This window comes from Littorina saxatilis, linkage group LG4 (assembly GCF_037325665.1).
Source record: "Littorina saxatilis isolate snail1 linkage group LG4, US_GU_Lsax_2.0, whole genome shotgun sequence".
Classification (NCBI taxonomy): Eukaryota; Metazoa; Mollusca; class Gastropoda; order Littorinimorpha; family Littorinidae; genus Littorina; species Littorina saxatilis.
The window spans coordinates 41,069,545-41,093,172 of NC_090248.1; the positions used below are offsets into that span (position 1 = coordinate 41,069,545).

General features: G+C 42.7%; 1 protein-coding gene across 4 annotated transcripts in view; it reads right to left on the minus strand.

Annotated features, from left to right (window-relative positions):
- Positions 1-23,628, minus strand: part of LOC138964732 (inositol 1,4,5-trisphosphate-gated calcium channel ITPR1-like) — a 194,835-nt gene that overhangs the window by 155,981 nt on the left and 15,226 nt on the right. For all 4 annotated transcript variants that reach the window (XM_070336765.1, XM_070336763.1, XM_070336764.1 and 1 more), the window contains exons 4-8: positions 4,071-4,157; positions 3,474-3,632; positions 2,691-2,873; positions 1,215-1,361; positions 378-473 (exon numbers count right to left, since the gene is read on the minus strand). In XM_070336765.1, the coding sequence (XP_070192866.1) occupies positions 378-473; positions 1,215-1,361; positions 2,691-2,873; positions 3,474-3,632; positions 4,071-4,157 (672 nt within the window). The remainder of the gene's footprint in view (positions 1-377; positions 474-1,214; positions 1,362-2,690; positions 2,874-3,473; positions 3,633-4,070; positions 4,158-23,628) is intronic.

Below are 23,628 nucleotides of genomic sequence, written 5' to 3' on the forward strand. Positions count from 1 at the left end.
TGATTATGGTCTACCTGAGGGAAAAAAAAACACACACAAAGCAAATTAGCATTTAGAAATATGAGGCATTTTTCCATAGATTTTACACGCACGCGCATATTCACCAACCAAAGCATGCATGCACATACACACGCAGCATACACACACACAAACACACACACACAAACACACCTGCAAAACAATTCAGTGTAACCCCTCAAAATCTGAGACAATCAGGTCTCAAACACGAATTTGGTCTTAAAATGAAGATAAATTATTGAACGTTGGGAAAAAAGTTTGAGAAATCCAGGTCTTGAAACGGAGAAAGTTGGAGTTTAATATTGAGGTGTTAAAAGAGAGGTCTGAAAGCAATGACACAGACAAAATTATGTGCTAACCTCAGCTGCCAGGTATTGCCCCGTTGCCAGGTGTTTGAATCGAAACAGACTATTCCAGTGTCCCGCCCCTCCTCGACATGGATCATGTTGGACCACCTGAAAATATCACATGAATGCAGTTCACAGTTTTAAGGCACAGGACGCACAATTGTTGTCAGATTTTCCTATATTTGTATGCTGTAACCAATATGCACAGACACAAAAAGTTGGAAATTTAATTTCCATGCACAAGTAGTCATACCCAAGAACAACAGCCAAACTATTAATTCGTTTTACATGTACTTTTATTACAATCTTAAATCTTCAAGTATGTGGGGCCCTGTTGTGTCCCACGTATGCTGAGTATTGATGTATAGTTATTCAACTTCAATCAACACATAACAAAAGAAAATCAAATGAAGGTCATGAAAGAGACATACATATCTTAAACAAGATAGGAATGACACAACGTCCACATTTAAGCTGAAGATTGAATCTCTCGTAAGAGAACTGTCCCCTATTTCTTCCATGCGAGAATGGCTTGCGGCTAAAGCAAGACGGCGAGAGTGAATATAAAACAGTTTCATGGCTAGCTACGCAAGAATTAAACACCATTGGTTGATACTGAAAAGGTTGTCTGCACTTGTCGGTAAACAGCCATGAACAGCCAATCGGATTGGCAGGAGTGTGGCGGCCATTTTTCTCTTGCGTAGCGAGCATCTCCATGGCATGCCCGCCTTCTCTGGACAAATTCTAGCTTTCTGAACATTCTGCCCAAGAAACGCTACTTCTTCGTCCCACTCGCCAAAGAAACGGAAGACAGGCAAAAGTCCCAACTAAAAATTTTTTCATCTGTACCTCTACTTCCCACAATGCCTTGGAACTGGTGGCGGCTGTGGCGGAAGTCCTGCCTGTAGTGCGGAGAAAGACATGTTGCTGCTTGCGATATTCATCAGCCGTCAGAAACTTCTCTTGCTCTGCGTGGAACAGTCGCACAACGTCCCCCTGCACAGTGTCAGAAGATGATAAATTCTACGTTTTTTAAAATTTACCCCAAAATATGACATTTGACACAGATTGAGATGGTCAGTGTTCCTCCGATTTTAGTTAGAATTCCTTTTATTTTTTTGCGATTGAACACACACAAACACGCACAAACACGCACTCTTTTGTTGTCTTGGCAAGCCACCTAAATACGAGTTTTTGTCGGACTCTGACGTCACATGGCTCAAATAAGGGAAATCCAATGTTCAATCGATACATAAGAAGATGAAACTATGCTAAATTCAAGTGCTAGTCTTTCGGATGAGACTAAAAACCGAGGTCCCTTCGTGTACACTACATTGGGGTGTGCACGTTAAAGATCCCATGATTGACAAAAGGGTCTTTCCTGGCAAAATTGTATAGGCATAGATAAAAATGTCCATCAAATACCCGTGGGACTTGGAATAAAGTAAAAAAATTCCATCTCACACGGCATTAAGTCTCAGGAAACATGAATGCATGCAGGAAAAAAAAAAATATGGGTAGCGCCGTATGTATGGCAGCTCGCTTTCCCCGGGGAGGAAGCAGCCCGAATTTCCATGAGGGTAACCTCACTGGACTGTAAATCTTATCCAATCCAATCCAATCCAATACAAAGCCATACCACATCCATACTATAAGACAATTAAGTTTTGTTCTTCGGTCTAAACCAGTGCTCTGTATATCTGGTACAGTGGAACTCCCCTCACTTCCCTCCCCTTCAACTTGCGCTTCAAGTTAAATCAACATTAATCAAATAAGCAAAGTAAGGTTTAGTTAAACATTTACCTCAAACATTACTTACACGTTTGACAAAGCATTCAAATAAACGTTTTCCAAAATATACTTATAATCAAAAGTTATTCTAACATTTGCATGCTATCTGGGAACCAAAGGACAAAACCACTTAAGCCTCTAATAGACGAATTACGGAAATAACTCTGTCAAGTTTCTATGGGTTGTAAAAGAGTGAGTACCCTTCCTTTACTCAGACAAAGTGACCTGGTTCCTGTACGCATGTTTGAGACACACCCTCTTGCTAGAGACTGGCAGGTAATGTCACGTTTCACAAATGGGAAGAAACTGACGTAACGGAAGCGCACCAACTATCAGAAACGCACTTTCCCCAAGAGCAACGCATAATGCTTGAACCGATTTCTCTCCTCTCTCTCCTTGCTTGTTTACTTCAAGCAAACACCGGAAGAAAAAGTTGAAATATTTGTTCGAGCTTCAAGCGGCATAACTCTGCCGAACGGTCATGCAGCAGTGACAGAGTTATTTAAAAAAAAAAGTCTATTCCTTCCCCCCTACCCCTTTCAAGATGTCCTCCTGGTTCTCGCGATTGTCCATGAAGAGCGCCACCTTCCAGCAGGTGTTGCAGTTAAGGGAGTTGACCTCCTTGCACCCCGGGTGGTCCGGCAGGTCACAGCTACTGGCGTGCAGCGGCTGGCCTGCGTTCACTGGGTTCAGCACCACTTTGTCGCCGACAACAATCTACAAAAGAATTTTAAACAATTAATTTAATCAAAAGAAAGAAATTGAAATGATGTGTTTTCTGCAAAAACTTTTTTCAGGAAGAAGGATGGAAGAATTAGATTCCTTGTGAGAATATGTCAGAGAGAAGCAAAGATAAAAGAAAAGAAACAACTGAAGTTTCATAATGATGATGAAATGACCCACTGAGGTTAGTTATGTGTCAACTACCAGAAGACCACGCCGATAGCAACAATTGGTTTAAATTAGCGCCGCTAACGGCCCATAAACATGGCTTTATTCAGTTATATGAAGAAATAGACAAATTGCTGTATCAGTTTTACCTTGTCCCCGGGTGAACTGAATTTGTAGAACCAGTTATACTTATAAGTTATATAGAGAATACTACATGGCTTGCTGTATCATATCAGATTTACACAAGTTTTATATATTTTTAAAAATATTGAAATGCGAGGGAATATATTAAGCAAGCTCTTCAGTATTTGAAAAAGCAATGAGTGTAAATCTGGTATGACACGGCCAGCCATGCAGTATTGTGTTTAATAATCCTACATACTGTATTGTTTCTCTCACGTATGTAGAATAAGATGGCAGTTTTACCTTGTCTCCAGGAGAACTGTGCTTGTAGAAGGGCTGGATGTAGAACCAGGACCCCTCATTGCCCGAGCCGTCCAGCAGCACTTTCATGGCGTTCTTCTCCAACAGGGCTGGCAGTCGCTTGTTCACCGTCAGAAACTTGTTGCTTTTCAAATGCAGCAACTGGAGAGAAAAAAAACATTGATATTTTTGCATGTATGAAAAAAAAAGCTTGTGGTGCTAAATAGAACTGCTGCTGGTATTCATCTTTTTTTTATACTGAAACCCCTTCAAAACTCATTTTATTATTCTGTTGAACACTTTGTGTCAGGCAGTAAAAGTTAAAAAAAAAAAAAATTCTCAAAGAAAATAGGTTCTACACCATAAAACAATGTTAACCCTAACAAATTCTGGTCATATTCAATTCAAAAATGGGAATGGAACTTGGGCCACTGGCTTTTCTCGCTGGAAGAAAAGCTAATAATGCAGATGTAACAGGTAATTTGACAGCAAAGAAGTATTTGAGTTTTAGCCTCATATAAATGATAACAAAGATGTAATAATGGACACAAAGTGACAAACAGACACTCCGGACACACACACACACACACACACACTTACCTGGACAACATTGCCATAGTGAACCACTGATCCCATGAGTTTCTTGTTCTCTGTTTCATTCTGCTTTTTCTCCAGTTCAGCTGCATGCTGTAACACACAAAGTAAGACATAACAAATAAAATTGCTCATATTCAAACTAAAGATAAATAAGTTCAACAATCCATACGATTACTTGGGCCAAAAAAAAAAATAGGTGTGGTTACGGTAACATAGCCAAAAAAAATAGGGTAGGTAGGTAGGCAATCACTTTTTTTTTTTTTTTTACTTTTTTTTCTAATGTGTACAAATTAAACCTACTTGACAGGGAAATAAGTGTGCGACTCGGGCGCTTTCGCTTTCATTGCGTTTTTTGCACTGGTTTTTTTTTGTTTTTGTTTTTTTTGTTTGACAAATGTAATAAAAAGTTATAGGATCGGCCCCTAAAATTAGGGTAGGTCGGGTTACCGTATCCACACCTATTTTTTTTTTAGGCCTTGTCAATCAATCAATAAATCAACCACCTTAAAATGGACAGAGCAAGATAAAGAAGAAGAAGAAGAAAAAGAGGGAGAGTGAGAGAGATAGAGAGACAATGACAATGACAATTGTCAATTCTTTATTTAACGAACGAGAGAGAGAGAGAGAGAGAGAGAGAGAGAGAGAGAGAGAGAGAGAGAGAGAGAGAGAGAGAGAGAGAGAGAGAGAGAGAGAGGGAGAGAGAGAGAGGGGGGAGAGAGAGAGAGGGGGGAGAGAGAGGGGGGAGAGAGAGAGAGAGGGGGGGAGAGAGGGGGAGAGAGAGAGGGAGAGAGAGAGGGGGAGAGAGGGGGGAGAGAGAGGGGGGAGAGAGGGGGAGAGAGGGGGAGAGAGAGAGAGAGAGAAGGGGAGAGAGAGGGGGGGGGAGAGAGAGAGAGAGGGGGAGAGAGAGAGGGGGGGGGGAGAGAGAGGGGGAAAGAGAGGGGGGGGGGGGAGAGAGGGGGAGAGAGAGGGGGAGAGACAGCGAGAGCGAGGGAGAGACAGAGAGAGCGAGAGCGAGAGAGAGAGAGAGTAGGTGGGTTGGAGAGACCCTTTGACAAGCTAATTACTCTCTGAGTTCGGCCATCACTGTCCCCACCCCCCCCCCCCCCCCCAGGCAATGACTGTGCGTTTGGCAAAGCAACCATCTGTGTATCACAAAAGACCAAGGTGGAGTGTCTGGTTACAGTGTTACACGGAGGCACAAAAAAGGCAATGAAGCGTAAAGAAACAGGTGGCATTCACGACAGACTGAAGTTACATTTATTTCACTCATCCCTTGTAGCGACAATTGCATCAACCAATTATTTTCACACTAGGTCAACGTTCTTAGCTTAATTAAATCCAATCAAGCGATTCTGTATTCGGAACAGACAGAGGGAGAGAGAGGTTGGAGGAGAAGGGGTGGGGGGAAGAGAAAAGGGGAGGGGGAGATACACAGAAAGAGGGGGAGAAAGAAGCAGGGAAAGAGTGGGAGAGAAAAGGAGTGTGTGAGGGAGGGAGCAAAGGAGGGAGGAGTCTGGAGTCTGGAGTCTGGATGGTTTATTGATTGGGCCTTGGGCCCATTTCAATTCGGGGTGTACACATTTTCATCATTCATGCTTCATGAAAAGTAATCATTGTAATATTAATCATAATAAAAAAATCATCATCATCGTAATGACAGTCGACATGACGACAGTGGAAACAGGCATTTACAACAGCAAAACGTTTGGAAAAGGACAGTAAGCATCAGCACAAAATCCAGTCTCTGTCGCACTTCACTCATGTCTCTCTGTCCTCTTTCCGTCCATCCATCCATCCAGCCAGCCAGCCAGCCAGCCAGCCATCCATCCTTCTATCCATCTCGTGTCCCTCTGTCCTCCATCCATCTAATCAACCGTCTGACTGTCCAACCATTCATCCGTCATCCATCTATTCATCACTCCATCTATCCCTTCACATGCCCTTTCACACGCAAATCTGCAAAAGAGAGAGAGAGAGAGAGAGAGAGAGAGAGAGAGAGAGAGAGAGAGAGAGAGAGAGAGAGAGAGAGGGAGACAGACAGACAGACAGAGAGAGACAGAGAGACAGACGGATAGATCAGGCCGAATAAAACATATGTTCGTTTAATGGGAGATAAATGATCGAAGGGTTACGAGCACCATTTCCTATGCTGGTGCATAAGGCAGCATAATAAAGACCGTATGAAATATCAAACTGAATCCAAATGATGTAAATGATACTCTAGGCTCCGGGCTATATCCTTGTGATAAGGATAAAAATCAATCGTCATACTAGACGATCGGTATTTCGCGTCCGCCACCCCCCCCATCCGTCTTAAGCTGCTGTCACATGCAGGGGAACCCTCGTTTAAGGCCCCCAATTTAAGACTTCCTCCCTTTAGTAAGACCTTGCATTTTCAGATTTTCTGGACACAAGGCCTGAAAAGGTACCTCTAGTTTAAGACTCCCTCCACTTTCAGATAAGATTTTCAGATATTAGAGGTGGTCCTAAAAAAAAAGGTGGGGGTGGTGGGTTCCACTGTATTGCGAACAGTGTTGTCTCTGGGACACCGACTGTAAGAGATCTGCTTCCAGTGAGTCGCTCGCCACCGACACACATTGAAATGGAGTGCAATTTTCAACCATGGCATATCCAGAAGTCTATAATAGCTTCCAGCCCCATCTCTATCCTGATCGATCTCGTGCTTACATTTTTTTCTCTCTTTGACATCGGTTGTAATCTGTGTTTCCAGCCAGTCGCCATCGACACAAATTGATATGGAGTGCAATTTCCAACCATCGCATACCCAGAAGTCTATAGCTTCCAGCCCCATCTGTATCCTGATCGATCTCGTGCTTACATTTTTCTCTCTCTTCAAAATCGGTTGTATTTGTAATCTGTGCTTCCAGCCAGTCGCCATCGACACAAATTGCAATGGAGTGCAATATTGAACTACGGCGCTTTATGCAGAAGTCTTGAAGCTTCATATTCATTCTAGTAGAATCTTGAAGAGGTTTTTACCGTCTTTTCACTGACTTTTGGTACCTTTAGTTTATTGAGACGCGGACAGACTGGGCGGATGCAAGCGCAGACACAGACACATAGAGACAGACATACAGAAGCATGCCAATATGAATACTCACACATATATGCACAAAACCGCGAAACACACACACACACCCACACACATTAACATTAACACACACACACGCGCGCGCACACACACACACACGCGCGCACACACACACACACACACACACACACACACACACACACACACACACACACACACACACACACACACACGTGTACACACACACACACATTTCTACACCCGTAACTCCATTAATCAATCACTCAACTCTGCAAGATAGACTGTGCTGAAGTTCATATTTATCTTGTGCCCATATTAATCACGCGACCAATGAGAAAAAAGGCAGATAATACTATCAAATCGGGCCAATTCAATTTTCAAGGAAAACAAAAGATAAAGCATTCATTATCATGACGCTAAGTTATAGTCAACAGAAACGGTGACTGGTTAAACCAAGTGCCCCTTCAACCTGAGCGTGCCCTAGGCCTAAAAACCCATTGCTTTCGCTTGAGACTTTTCGCACATCATTTTCAGTCAAGCACATCATTACAAGATCTATGTTAAAGTGCAACCAATTTTCACCAGCTATCACCAGACAAAACTTTGCCTGAAAAGACCAGGGACAATAATTAGCGAAATGATCATCTACGAAAGTCACATACGCACTCTATAAGCCAAGTGAATCATCAACTCAAGTGAAGGACCTCCACCTCTTTTCTGTTCTATCGATGTGCCAGAAAGAAAGAAAACAAACTATGTTGAAAGTGGCAAACTGCTTTGACCGCACGGACAGCTGTTTGCACGTGCTGCAATCAGCAGACAGAACCCCCCGTTCAAAGGTGAACCACCGGAGGGACAGATCTAGAATCGTTTTCAAAGTACAGTGGGACGCCTCTTCTACTAAGACTAACCTCCAGAAATCAGATAAAATCCGGTTAAAAAAATAGTCAAAAAGGAGGGATTCTCAAAATAGAGGGACATTTACATAGCTTAGGGAAAGAAAATCTTTCTTTCTTTATTTTGTGTTTTACGTCGTTTTCAACCACGAAGGTTATATCGCGACGGGGAAAGGGGGGAGATGGGATAGAGCCACTTGTCAATTGTTTCTTGTTCACAAAAGCACTAATCAAAAATTTGCTCCAGGGGCTTGCAACGTAGTACAATATATTACCTCACTGGGAGAATGCAAGTTTCCAGTACAAAGGACTTAACATTTCTTACATACTGCTTGACTAAAATCTTTACAAAAATTGACTATATTCTATACAAGAAACACTTAACAAGGGTAAAAGGAGAAACAGAATCCGTTAGTCGCCTCTTACGACATGCTGGGGAGCATCGGGTAAATTCTTCCCCCTAACCCGCGGGGGGTAGGGAAAGAAAATGCGGCTCGAAGAAGCAAGCACTTCGAAGATGTGCCTTGAATGGGCTTTTCAACTGTATAATGAACACTTTGGAGCACCTTTTAGGTAAGGGCAGGTAGCAGTATCATACTTATAGTCGGAAAGGAGGTAGAGGCTGCTGCTGCTTTGAGGACCAAAGTTCAAAGAACACGTATGATGTTCCCTTTCACGCTTCCATGCACCTGGTGGAATGATCTAGAAAATTCCAGAGAGAGAGAGAGAGAGAGAGAGAGGGGGGGGGGGGGGGAGACATACAGAGAAAGACTTAGACTACGTAGCTGAGGCCAACAACCCGGCCACCTCTGCCCCAACCTGCATTAGAAACTGTGAAGCCGGAGTTGATCTTTTAATGTTGTTTTGAGAGAGAGAGCGAGAGAGAGAGAGAGAGGAGAGAGAGAGAGGAGAGAAAGAGAGAGGGCCAGAGCAAGGGAGAGAGAACGTGTGTCTCACTTCCTTTGCAAAACCCAGACAGACAAACACAAGCGTGGCAATACTGTGCGTGTTGACTGCAGCAGAAGTGAACACATCGCAACAAGGGCCACCGCACGAGTGTTTGACCGTCTACAACCAACCATCCCCACGTTGTTTCAATGAGCACAGGCACCGCCGAATCGCCACAGGACCAGTAGTACAGTGGAACACCCATTTTAAGACCTACAAAACACTGAGAATATTAGGTCTTAAAAAGGAGGGGGTCTTAAAAAGGGGGTATATTTACAAAGGTTTTTGAACCGAAAATTTGAGGAAACATTCAAGGTCTTTGAGGAAACAAGGTCTTAAAGGGAGGGAGTCTTGCATTAGGGCCGGGTCTTAAAAGGGGGTCCCACTGTATAGAACTAGTGCAATACAGCTGCTGCCCACCAATATCATCAGGCGGATGTCTCCTTTATGCCCTAGTAGAACGGATGAATTGCCGGTTATCATGTCCCTAAAAGGAAAATTTCCTGTGAGGACGTTAAGGACCCCCTTTTCTTTCGAATTGCCGGTCTCTGAGATGGGAATTCGGCTTGTAGTCTAGATGTTTGTGAATCCTTAATGTGGATATCAGAGAGTATCATAAAAAATGACAACAAAAATGACAAGCTAAGTAACTGTCTCGAATGTTGTAATCGTCTCTCCGGGAGAACAGTAAGAGTCAAAGATATTTTCAAATGTCACGTCAGCAAGGAAATGATTGTGTCCAGATTATTGCAACACACACACACACACACACACATCAAACTACAACTTCTTTCATTGTGTGCTTAGTTGTGTTCTTTCTTGCTTTGTTCTTTCTTTTCTTCTTTGTGTGTATGTCTATGTGTAGAGGGGGTGAGGCTAGTCTACATCTGTGTGAGTGTTAGTCTGTTAAACTCACCATTATCTGTATATTTTGCAGAAGCGCGTTGATGTTTACGAGAAACAGATACAAACAAAAAGCTTCATTTTAACGTTGTAGAGCAGAGCATCTCAAAACAGCTGTTTATTCTGCGCCAGCGAAGAGAGCTTGGAAGCAGTCCAAGACACAAAACATGTAGGATAAGACAGGAGCCTTTTAAAACCCTGCAACTAAGACAACATTCAGAAATATCTTCTCTAAAGAAAAACAAGCCACGTGAGAGATGGAACAAAAAGATGCAAAGAAAGAGTATATATACAGAGAAGAAAACAAAAAGAAAAACACAATAACAAAACAGAAGCCGTATGGCACGAAAGAATAAGAAGCCAAGACATATGCAGCGACTGGTAACAAACTGACCCGAACACAGCGCGGTAGCTGGAACGGGCCAAGCTGACATTTCTGTGAAAACACGAAGCGCGCTAGTCTGTGTGTTTCACATGTGACATCCCCGCTTTAAAAACATGTGTTTTCCCAACGTTTTGAGTTGGAGTTTTTGTCGAAAACATTGTTTTGTGTTGCTCGTCTGTCATCGCCTTAAGCCTCAACAGTATGCAATAAGCCCTTGTTGCAATGACATGAAATGATTGACTGTTCTGAGATTGCTGACCTGCGTACCCCGCACAGATTTTGACCTCAGTTTCAGCCGCTCACGGCACTCAGACCATACTCATCGAAGCGGGTCAATGTGCCATGCAAAGATATGCTCCTCAAATTCCTTATCATCCTGTAATTCCGCATGATAACAAACGCCATTTTAAAAGCACGAATGGCCGCTGCTATGCGAAGGAGGGGCCTGCTATAACTTTATGGCCGGCATAAGGCTATATGCGCGGTCTATGCATTAGAAATAAGAGACTTTATGTAGTCAACATACTTTATTGCCGTGACGTCATCAAATTAGGCTCCTATGTAGGGGCTATGCATTGGGCTCCAGGACCAGTCAGTCCTGATTTTGGTCAAGAGAAAACACTTTGGATTGTGGCCAAGATGAACATCGCTGTTGTGAGCGCTAACATTACAGGGTAAACTTTCATCCTGAACTCAGGTCAAAATGAGTTCGGCTCATTCTCTCCCTGACAGGATGCCTTGAGTTTCCTTGTCTGGCAAGGAAACCGATGTTTTTACATATTTAGAGCTTTTTGTAATGTATTATTGATATGAGCAGATTCGCGATCGTCGATAATGATTTTTCATGGTGTTTTGTAATTTTTAAATTACAAAGGAATTGATATGTAAGACAATTTCAAGCGAGCTATTTTTCGCGGCTGTATTTGCTGTGCAAACAACTCTAAATATGGCAAAAGTGTCACGTGATAATCAACCGTTTGGTTTCCGCGCTCACTGGAGCAGACGATTTTTTCTGTAACCAGTTGACAGTGATGAAACCATATATTACGGTCTCCTTCCGGCAGCAGTCCCAAAATTTCGACTTGTTTTGACCTTAGAACGATGTCTTTATCATAACTGTGAAGAACAGAACGGAGATCACTGTCGAAGTCGGCCAATCTGCAATCATTTTCGTCTCGCGAACACTGATCTCAAATTTAGATCAGTGCTTGCGAAAACCATATGGGAGATAACTCTGTATTTTTGTTTTGATAGATTCGCGTAGGACTGTAGTGCCAGGGCCGGGAGAGAATGAGCCGAACTCATTTTGACCTGAGTTCAGGATGGGTAAACTTTGTGTCCAAAGTTCAAGGAAGTTGTTGCAAGGTACCAAACTTAATAGACGGAGAAAACCGTCTTAAAATGAAGGCAAAGTTGTTGGGAAAAGCGATAATTATGACTTTTAGATTAGATTCATTCTGTAAACTTTATCTTCATCCCCAAGGAACATTATAACGACAGGCTGCTGATGGGAGAGTTAATATTGGACACGACTCATATAAATATATATATATTTTATTTTTTACCCATTCCAGTCCAAATACCACAGGAGATTTCAAAATTCTCGTCAGACGCAAAGTCTTAATATGGAACCACATGCACAGCCTCACTGTAAAAACAGAAGTGAAAACAAACAACCGAGAAAAGTAATGCACATCGCATCTTGCGTTAACAATCAGATCAGCTGCATTCACTGAAACAGGAAGAGTCATGATTTAACCAAACTGTTCTGCTATTCTTTCTCATATTTTGTTTCTTATTTCATGGAAAAATACCCCCCCCCCCCCCCACACACACGTTCAAACGAATCAAAGAAGTGTTGAACACACGAAGTCAAGTGAATGAGGTTTTTTGAAACGGGTAACACAAATTCTATTAGTAATTACTGCCACTTGCCGTTGCACCGCTGTTGTTTGTGCTATCCTGCATCCTCATTTTGTTCTCCTTGCTCCCCCCTCCCCCCCCCCCCCCCCCACCCTCATCGTTTCCTTCAAAGAAGCCTCCACACAGTAATGGCTTTTCCGCGAACAGTTATTATCACTTTCTGTTGATTCCTACTTGAGAAAACTTACTTGCGAGTGAAACTGCCAGCTAATGTTGGCTAATACAAAATAAAATCAACCCAAAATGTAGAGAAAAAGAGGAAAAAAATATGGGGGAAAACAAAGACGAAAAAACCCACACAAACCTTTCAACTCACACACACCTTCCCCCAGGGCCACACAGATATGCAGTAAAGCAGAAGCACAGTTGTATGTCAGAGATCACAAACTCTTAACACTGATTTAGCAGAAAGGCATAAAACCTTGAACCCTCTTTTAACTATCTCCAAACACAATTCAACTGATGAAGAGGTCTGATAGAACCTTGATGAGTAACGGCTGGAAAGCAATCAAGCTTTCTGGAACACTTCTTGAAGGCTGAAATGAGTTCAACAATGTTGAAGTTTCTGTGTCAAACGGTACGTATGATGCACGAGTAAATCCTGGTTATCACAAGAACGTGAGAGATAAAAAAAAGTCACACTTAAATACACCCCCCCCCCCCCCCCCCCCCCGATGCCAAGCATTGGTTGAACTGATGGTGTTTATACAGTTTCACAAAATTGAAAGCTCTCTTTCAGACTTTCTCTCTCCTGCAAGAGAATCTTGTAGACTGCCGTTCCAAAGACACAGAAGCAATGGGTGTTACCTGTTTCAGCTCTTTAGTATCGTCTGTAACGTCTAACATCTGCCTTACCTGTAAAAGTGTTACTAAACTCTCCAACCCTACAACAAATGTATTGCTTTTTTACATTTAGTCAAGTTTTGACTAAATGTTTTAACGTAGAGGGGGGAATCGAGACGAGGGTCGTGGTGTATGTGCGTGTGTGTGTGTGTCTGTCTGTGTGTGTGTGTGTGTGTAGAGCGATTCAGACTAAACTACTGGACCGATCTTTATGAAATTTGACATGAGAGTTCCTGGGTATGATATCCCCGAACTTTTTTTCATTTTTTTGATAAATGTCCTTGATGACGTCATATCCGGGTTTTCGTGAAAGTTGAGGCGGCACTGTCACGCCCTCATTTTTCAACCAAATTGGTTGAAATTTTGGTCAAGTAATGTTCCACGAAGCCCGGACTTCGGTATTGCATTTCAGTGTGGTGGCTTAAAAATTAATTAATGACTTTGGTCATTAAAAATCTGAAAATTGTAAAATAAATATTTGTTTTTATAAAACGATCCAAATTTACGTTTATCTTATTCTTCATCATTTGCTGATTCCAAAAACATATAAATATGTTATATTTGGATTAAAAACAAGCTCTGAAAATTAAATATATAAAAATTATTATCAAAATTAAATTTTCCAAATCAATTTAAAAATTTCATCTTATTCCTTGTCGGTTCCTGATTCCAAAAACATATAGATATGATATGTTTGGATTAAAAACACGCTCAGAAAGTTAAAACGAAGAGAGGTACAGAAAAGCGTGCTATCCTTCCCAGCGCAACTACTACCCCGCTCTTCTTGTCAATTTCACTGCATATGCCGTGAGCGGTGGACTGACGATGCTACGAGTTAATACGGTCTTGCTGCGTTGCATTGCGTTCAGTTTCATTCTGTGAGTTCGACAGATACTTGACTAAATGTTGTATTTTCGCCTTACGCGACTTGTTTCTTCTTCATTTAGTAAAGTCATTCATTAAAGCATGCCCCCCCCCCCCCCCCCCCCCCCCCCCGTCTTACCACCAAGCCATTGCGCCCGTCGGCCATGGAACTACTGTGGACTCATCAAATCCCCTACTTTGACAAAAGGTAAGTTTTGCTTTATGACTGACATTAAATGGTCCATCAGGTCAGGAAGAACGGAACATTATGCATCGACGAGCTTAGCTCTGACATTACATCCATGTCTATAACTGTGCGCTTTCGTATGGGTACACATGTCATGACACCCTAACTTAGTTTAACGGTCTGTTCAAATGAACCCTTCTCCCATCCCCCCTACCCCCAACTATTTCGTATTTACTTGAGGTCAATTCCGAAAAGGCCTTACAATAGTGGTAACATTCCTTTCTCCCTAGCCTAACGTATAAAACCACACTTAAAGCTTATGTTGCGACCCATCTCGTCATCGGCGCTTTTCCGGAAATGACCTGCGCTTTGTTGGAATTCCAACAAAGGCCGCCATTGTAGGAATTCCAACTTTACGCTACGCGATTCTAGAAATGTACCACGCGCAAAGTGAGAATTCTGCTCTTTCTTAGAATGCGATGTAAAATGAAACAAGTCATGATGGCCTATGATGATCCTTGTGTTTTAAAATGATCAAGCAGAAAAAGCAGATGCATTGTATAACGAAGCCAAACCAACCGAATTACAAAAAGCAAAAACACTTTTGATAACTTGTTACTTCGGCGGGCTGTAACAACACAGTTCAACGACCCATTCCACTCGACTACGTAATTTTTAACGTTTCAGATCTTACATTTTACAACAACAAAAACACAACAAGAGTGTTCCGATATAACTTTTCACTGGTAACTATCGATTGTAATAATTTTTTTACTCAGTCTTAACTGATTATGTATCGATTGGAGATTGGATTTCCCTTCTTTGAGTCATGTGACGTCAGAGGCCGACAAAACTTTATAATTTGGCTTTTCAGGTTGACCGAAACTTCAAAGGAACTAAAAAAAAACCAACGTCATGTGTTTGATTGCATGTGTGTGTGCTGTCCAATGTCAAAACAACAACAAAGTGAGTACATGACGTGTGTTTTGTAGTTCCTTTGAAGTTTCGGTCAACCTGAAACGCCCAAATATGAAGCTTATGTGTTTGATTGCATAGTGGATTGCATGCATGTGTGTGTGCTCGTTCAATCGTCAAAACAACAACAAAGTCATAAGTACCTGAAAGGAATTCGATCGATACATAAATGTTATTTGCGTGTTTGACCAAAATATGACATTTTACACAGATCTCGACAGTCATTGTTCACCTCGACCGCTAGCGCGGTCTCGGAGAACAATGACTGTCTCGATCTGTGTAAAATGTCATATTTTGGTCAAACACGCAAATAACGTATAATATATTAAACTCACAGTCTCTCTGGGCTGCAGAGACAGCATTACGTAGAGGTTACATGCCGAGTCTCAGTGATTATTAAAAATAATGGTCGAAGTTAGCGGATCATGAAAAATGCGAGCTTCAGCGAGCTTTTTCATGACCGCGAACTGAGACCATTATTTTTAATAATCACTGAGACGAGGTGTGTAACCTCTTTATTCCCCCTTTCTTCAGTTATTCAAAGAAAACAGGAGTTTTTGTGCGAAAGTTTGATCGAATCCGAATCACTCAACCAGTCAACCTGCGCAGGCGATCGATTAATGCGCGGTTGTATAGTTCCGTGCAAATCATTCCATTCTGTTAACACTTCTTGTCAGTTTCCCTGTTTTAGACTAAAATCAAGTACACAGATAAGCTGTTATTCTGCTGTGGCGGTAAAGGCAGATATTGTGTGTTCTGTTTATGTTTTAGTATCGCTAAAGATAATGTTCTTTCGTCAAATGGGACTAGCAGACGAACTTTTGCACCCGTGTTCCAACGTTAATTACTGTATGAAGTTCAGTTTTTTGGGGAAAATAGTGTATGAAACCGCTTTATGTTGTTTAAATTGATAAGATGTGTGCATTTGGTTGCGTGTGATCTGTTTATAAAATGAAATATTGTTGAAAACTGACCGTCGGATTGCAGTCAGTGTTGTCGAAGAAACTGCGTTAAAAGAAGGGGAACTACTCTTGTCGGCAAGAGTATGAGTTACTTGCCTTGGGAATTTGCTTGTGATGAACGGTGTGTGCACAGCAGATCTATATTCAGAAAACAACCGAACTCATGGATTTTATATGGAGATTCATGTGTTCAGGCCTGTAGTTGTTAATTTAAATGCGGTATGTTTGTATTGTTTGCTCCAGAGATGTATATTTCGTACGTATAGAGCGTTTTGAACTTTTCAGTCGCAAAAGTAGTACCAAAACAGAACAGCTTCTCAACCCATTGCACTATCGAGGATTCAGGCTGTTGCTGGCTCGTTATTTGTTTGGTTGCTGGGTCATTATCGAAAAATAACTAGCTCTACAAGTTTACAGAGGTAAAGAAGCAGAGGGGGGAATAAGTCCCTTTACTGAGTAGGCTCTTGTCACTGCATGGTCATCTAGGCTCTTGAAACGTAATATGCAATTCTGTGCGCTGTATTGATGTGATTGATTGTTGCAAAATGTTGATTCAAATTAAAGATGATTTCAGCCTTATGTAACAAACCAACACTCTACTCTAAAAAAAAAATCATTGTGTTGAAAATAGATCGAGACAGTAGCTAGCTGCATGCGCTGAGTGTCACTGAGAGAATTGTTACAGAGTGTACCCCCACACCCCCAATTCAAGACTTCCCCTGTATAAGACCTTGCTTTTTCATGACCAGTGAAAAGGGTATACTTTTTTGTGCCAGTCGAAGGGTTGCCATTTCTAGAACGAGGCAGCTCGTCAGTTTCCGGAAATGCGGCGCTTTGTTGGAAATCAAATGAGGTTTCGGGAAATCCCGATTATTCCAACTCTGCCCCGGATTCTTACTTTGCGTCCAACACTTACACTACTCGTTCTCTCCCTTTGTACCCCCCCCCCCCCCCCCCCACCCGCCTCTTCCTCCCTCTCTCTGTACTTGAGGCCGATGGCAACAATTCCCTACTGGTTATAATAGTGGTAAATCACCTTTGCTCCGTCTTTAACACACATACACACTTAAAGCATACACAACTCCCTCCCTCTCTCCACCCCCCCCCCCCCCCCACCCGCCTCTGTCTCTTCCCTCGTCCAGGCTTGAATAGATCACCAACTCCGATACATAAATCTGCCCCCAAAACCAAAGGCGGCTTCAAAACCTTCGAGTAAACTGACCCTAGGCGTGATCAGTATATCAACTCTCCACAAGACCTGTGCATCAATATTTGTCCCACCCTAACAGTAACACACACAGAACACACCACGATCCCCACCACTTCTGCTCTGCTTACAAGAGGCATGTTTGAACTATCTACAAAGGTCGCCTACGTCGAGTAGAGTGATCCGTTGGACCACAAGCAAGAAACGGTGTTATACTAAGACTGGAGAGGTTTACTGTTTTTGGTGTAAGCGCGTTACCTGTAGGGTGGCACGAGCAGGTAACGGACACCCTAGTACCCGTTCAAAAGAAAAGACAAAACTGGACACTCGACAACCCCCCCCCCCCCCACACACACACACACACACAAAACTATCTCGATTCGCTACAACACAGACCAATAGAGATACATGGAACGTCCACTCACATCGACATACACACAAACTGGCAGACCCCCCCCCCCCCCCCCCCATACTTTGAGTCGTTGTCAGTATATATATGCATAAGAAGCAAAGCCGATGTACCAAATTGGTTAATCAAAATATCGACAGGGGGGGTGAGGGAGAGAGAGAGAGAGAGAGAGAGAGAGAGAGAGAGAGAGAGAGAGAGAGAGAGAGAGAGAGAGAGAGAGAGAGAGAGAGAGAGAGAGAGAGAGAGAGAGAGAGAGAGAAAGAGAGAGAGAGCGAGAGAGGGAGAGAGAGAGAGAGAGAGAGAGAGAGAGAGAAAGAGAGAGAGAGAGAGAGAATGCACTAGGAAGCAAAATCCAGTATGTTATTTTCATTCAATGACCCCGGTGTTAACACCTGCGCACCAGACCGGGGTCTGGCAAATTACTCAATCAAAATCCAACTACAACTTTTTACAATTTTTTCCCCTTACATTACCTGGCTCCTCTGGAAGCAAGCAAGCATTGCTCTATTTTCTTCGCTGTCTGGCGTTCGCCGAAGAGGCGAAACTAATGCCAAGCTGCCCCCAGGCACTTGAAATTAACCGCGAGTAAAAAATATCCACCACACCTGAGTGCCTGCTGCGGGATTATCCCGCACCTGCTAATTGATGCAACCAAAGATGTTCTAAAGCTGAACATTTGGTTGAAAAAGCATCATTCAACTGCTGGTGTTGGAGAGATGATGAAAATGTGTTTTGAATATCGCAAATTCTTGGAGAGAGAGAGAGAGAGAGAGAGAGAGAGAGAGAGAGAGAGAGAGAGAGAGAGAGAGAGAGAGAGAGAGAGAGAGAGAGAAAAAGAGAGCGAGAGCGAGAGTGAGAGAAAGCGAGAGAGAGAGAGAGAGAGAGAGAGAGAGCGAGAGAGAGAGAGAGAGAGAGAAAAAAAGAAAAAGAGAGAGCGACAGCGAGAGCGAGAGTGAGAGAAAGCGAGAGAGAGAGAGAGCGAGCGAGAGAGAGCGAGAGAGAGATAAAGCGAGAGAGAGAGCGAGAGATGTCCAGAGAGCGATGTCCAGAGACTGCAAGGTGTGTGAGTGAGTGTGTGAGTGAGTGTGCGTGCGTGTATGTGCTTTCGTACGTATGTCCGAGCGAGTGTGGTTTGTGTGCCAGCGGTTTGGTGCGTGTTTATCTTACATTAATGACGTCTAAACAGCTAACAGCAAGCGGCTACGAAACAGTGACATAGATCAAACCATGCAAATATGCCAAGGCTGGAAAACGACAAATACGCAAACACACTGAAACGACAGAGTAGTCCAGCAACTTTGTGTCCTCATCAAAGAAGCACAGCAATGTCAGGTACCTTAGCCCTCCCACCTACTGTAATCAAAAACAACTGCTTCGCCCACTTGCAGTGCTTCAATTTCCTTAGCCCACCTACTGTACTAAACTGCTCGATCTACTTACGACGTTTCTTTGCCACAGATAGAAGTCCAAGCATACATCATAACTGGACAGCGACTCTAAGCGGAAAATAGCCCATAAAATATTGAAGAACTAAATGATCATGCCGTCTCCGTTATCTGTCTGCATTTGAGGAGCCCCCCTCCCCCCCATTTCTGGGATATATATATGACCTTGAGGCAGAAAGACTGAGTGTATAACAAACATGCGGTACCGCCGCAAGTGTATTTATGTCTGTACTACAAGCAATCTTGATTTACGAATTTAGGATCGCCCAAAAATGTCAATGACTGATAGGATCATAGATATGAGCAGATGGGTCTGATACAGAAATGAGTGAACTCTACTATTCCTGGGGTGATGAGGTTTTTTTAGTGAATGTCAGTATTTGCAGCAATGAGAACAAGAAAATGTCGGATGAGACGAAAAACCGAGGTCCCTTCGTGTACACTACATTGGGGTGTGCACGTTAAAGATCCCACGATTGACAAAAGGGTCTTTCCTGGCAAAATTGTATAGGCATAGATAAACAAGGAACTTAGTCGATAAATATCGACAGGGGGCCGACAAATGGTTTAAATGGGAAATGTGTGTATATGGGTGTGGGTTTGAAACAAACAAACAAACCAACCCTTGTGAACCCCGGGCCGCAGGCCTTCGATGTAGTGATTGAAAAAAAAGGATGTTCTCAAATGGTTCAATTCTCATTTGGTCTGATTCTCAAATGGTACCGGTATACTCCCCCCCCCCCCTGGCCGCAGGCCTAGGAGTAAAATTTTATAGACACTGACCTTCTTCCCAGGGGTCATTGACCCAGTTTTAGCTATGAGAGGTGGTTCGCCCAGAGGCTGTAGAGTATACTGGGGCGGTCTCTTTGATGTCTTGAGAGGAAACTTGGCCAGGGTAGTACATGCACCAGAACTGGTGGACACCAAGGACAAACATGAAATCGAAGCAGTTTGCTTTCAGAGAGAACGGTCGTCAGCAACTCAAACTTCTCTGTTTTCTTTTTTTTTTAAATCTGACTTTCTTTGTGGCCCCCTGACTCCGCCCCCCTCCCTCTGTAAGGACCCCCCTCCACAAGGACCGATTTTTGTCAACATTTTAAAGGTCGCTAGAGAGGGGTTCCACTGTATGACCTAACCGCTGCTGGCAGACGGCCTCAATCTTCACGCGCAAAGACGAGATTAATAGGTGCTCGGTTTTGGTATTTTGAATTACATTACATTAAACCTTTGTTGGGTTTCATGGTCATGGCAACAGCCATAATAATATTACATGATGTATAATATCATATTTCAGCATATGTGAATTACATGTCATCATACTAAACTGTCATACATTTTTATTCCTACATTATTCTGATTGATCACAACCAAACCTACTATCATTGGACACATCCAAATGCAAGCGCCTGTTCTTGACAATTTCTCTCTGATCTAAATATAAAATCAGTGCAATTTCCTGGGTCGGGCTTTGCCACAGACACTCACGGTTTGGCCTGTAGGTAAAATGTACAATGTATTTTCTGATTTGTGCACAAAAGCTTTTTTTCTTTTTTCTTTTTTTTAACATAACAATGTTTAATGTCACTGTATGTTTAAAAGACCATGGTCATATTTGTAAAAAAAATGTTAAATTAGAAAATAAATAACATTTTGGTTCATGATTTTTCCTACACCTGTGCTAAAAATAAGAAATAAAAATGTCGGGTATATAAGTCACTCAAATACAGCTAGGTATGAATGGCTCGGTTTGAGTTTGTTGCAGTTGACCCTGCACAATGCGACATATCATGTTTTTGTTGAACAATTTTGACGTCACCCCTCCCTTAGGGTGACGTATTTCACAACTTCCTGTGTTACGCAAACTCTGTGATGACCAATTTTGACGTCACCCCTCCCATAGGGTGACGGATTTCACAACTTTCTACAGATGAACAATTTTGACGTCACCCCTCCTGTGTACACAAACTGATGACGTATTTCACAACAAAATGGCGCTGCCCATGGTCAACCTCGAAACTATCCGTATAGAATGGGGGCGTCCTCGCCCCCATAAAAAATGTCCACCAAAATACCCGTGTGACTTGGAATAATAGGCCGTGAAAAGTAGGATAGGATATGCGCCGAAATGGCTGCGATCTGCTGGTCGATGTGAATGCGTGATGTATTGTGTAAAAAATTCCATCTCACACGGCATAAATAGATCCCTGCGCCTTGAGTCCGAGTCTGGAGATACGCGCGCGATATAAGACTTCATATATAATACATAAGCGACCGCTCGTGCACGAAAACACTGAATCAATCATACGCAATCTTGACCAAGACATTGATTTAGTACCGTCTGAGAACGTCACTTCATGGTATCTAGACGATACGACGACAAAGAGCTACATGAACATGCGTCTATGCGGTTGTATGTTACTCTTGTCAAAAACAATTGAAGCATGAGTTGTTTGGTACTCTTGCAATACCGCAGGTGAATGGTAAATGATATCACAAGAAATCTCAATGTAGCCACCAAAGTTAACAGTGTCTGCAACATGGCAAGAACGACAAGGCAAGAGAGCAAGGCTTTCGCCCGAACTGGCACAAAATATGTGACCCTCCACCACGGAATGAGTCGCATGTCGCCTTTGCATGATTTCCATATTTTTTAAATTTTTCTAAAGAGTTTGTTATGCTCTATCCAGTGGTAAAAACCATTTTAGAAAAGAGCGAAAACTGTTTGAGTTATAAGGCTGTGACTAAGGTGACCCTCACACTGTTACCAGACACCCCCCGGACTTATATTATTAAGCCTAGCGCAGAACCGCGCGAGGTGACATGCAACTCATTTCTTGGTGGAGGGTCACATATGTTATGTCACCGATTCATCGTGTAATCAAAGGACCACCGACAATATCAACGGGACCTCCTTAGCTCCTCTTGACCGGAGTGTATAAAACTTCAATGGGTCACTTAACCGGTCCCAAACTCAGATCGATCGGTCATTTCAAAGTTCATTACGTGAATGACCGATGACCCGTACCTGGCAAAACCCCTGGACCGGAGACACTCGATAGAAAGAGCTTCGCGCAATTCGTAGAAAGTTATACCTTGCATGGACTTGCACAGGTAAGTGCATTTAAACTGGTTTCATCCCCCCCTCCCCCCCTCAACCCACATTGCCTCAAGAGTTATAATTTACGAGTTTATGAACAAGGTCAACAGTAATGGAAGATAACGGGAGAGAGCTTCGACTGGATCCACCTTTCCTGTGTGAAAGCCACTTACTAGACTAAACCTGTCCAGAACTACAGCATCTAAAAACAAGCGTCAATGATTCTATCTATTCACCGCAGAACGAGAACGACAAGCAAACGGACACACTTTACATACTCTCGCCCTCCCTTCAAGAATAGCTTTTCAATCTTCCCCACTTTATAAATGTAACACTGCGGCATACAAATGCAGGAATGCACCAAATTGACCGAACACCTGCAATTCCTGCAGATTCTTTTATGACGCGTACGTACGTGTTTTACCTGCTCTGTTTTGATATATATGCATGCACACCTACCCACCTTGACAAGTCATTAGTTACCTTTCCTCTTAAGAAACCCTATCATCTTTACCCCCATCCGACTTCGCCCGAACGGCTCCAACGGCGAAAACATCACACCCCACAAAGCCAAACCCATTTTCCACACGTATTTGCCAATGAGTAAGGTTATTATGATGGCAACCGAATGGCATGTTTTGGCTGCCGAAGATTCTACTGCATTCTGTGTTTTGAATAGGCTGTCTGAATTCATCATCGTCAAAGAGGATAAATGTGGTGTGCGTGTGTTGTGGTTCGTATCATGTATGTGTGTGTGTGTGTGTGTGTGCCTTGTGGTCCAAATGTGTGCATGTGTGTGTCAGAGAGAGAGAGAGAGAGAGAGAGAGAGAGAGAGAGAGAGAGAGAGAGAGAGAGAGAGAGAGAGAGAGAGAGAGAGAGAGAGAGAGAGAGAGAGAGAGAGAGAGAGAGAGAGAGAGAGAGCATTTTGTTCTTTTACTCCAAAAACAAAACCACACAAAAAACCGACGCGGGAGAACCAATGGCCTTCCTTGTACTTGTTTGATAATCAAGAAGAAGTCAATGCAAACATTGAAGCTTCAGACAAGATATCATGTCGGCGAAAGGAGCAAAGCAAATTGGTCCCATGTTGGATTATTAGCTTCGTTTGGCTTGCTGACTACTGTCAAACTTTGGACTAATTGGACACAGGACTTTTCCCCTAGGGGGTGTTATTTAAGTTCCAGTACACAGAAGTCGTGTTTGAAGCATTGCTGCAGCAAATAATCACTATTCATCGTCCCTCAAAAAACCGCACTAACAAGACAGTACCAACATACTAACTCGTACTAACGCAAGAAATACTAATGTTGTACTTTTACTCGCGCTGTATACGTGAGGTACTGTCGAAGACCACTTAATTAACGATGGTCTTGACTCTTGTTCAGTGGAAAGTCAGAACACCATGAGAGATGAACCGACTGAGTAGTCAGCCGCATTAAATCCA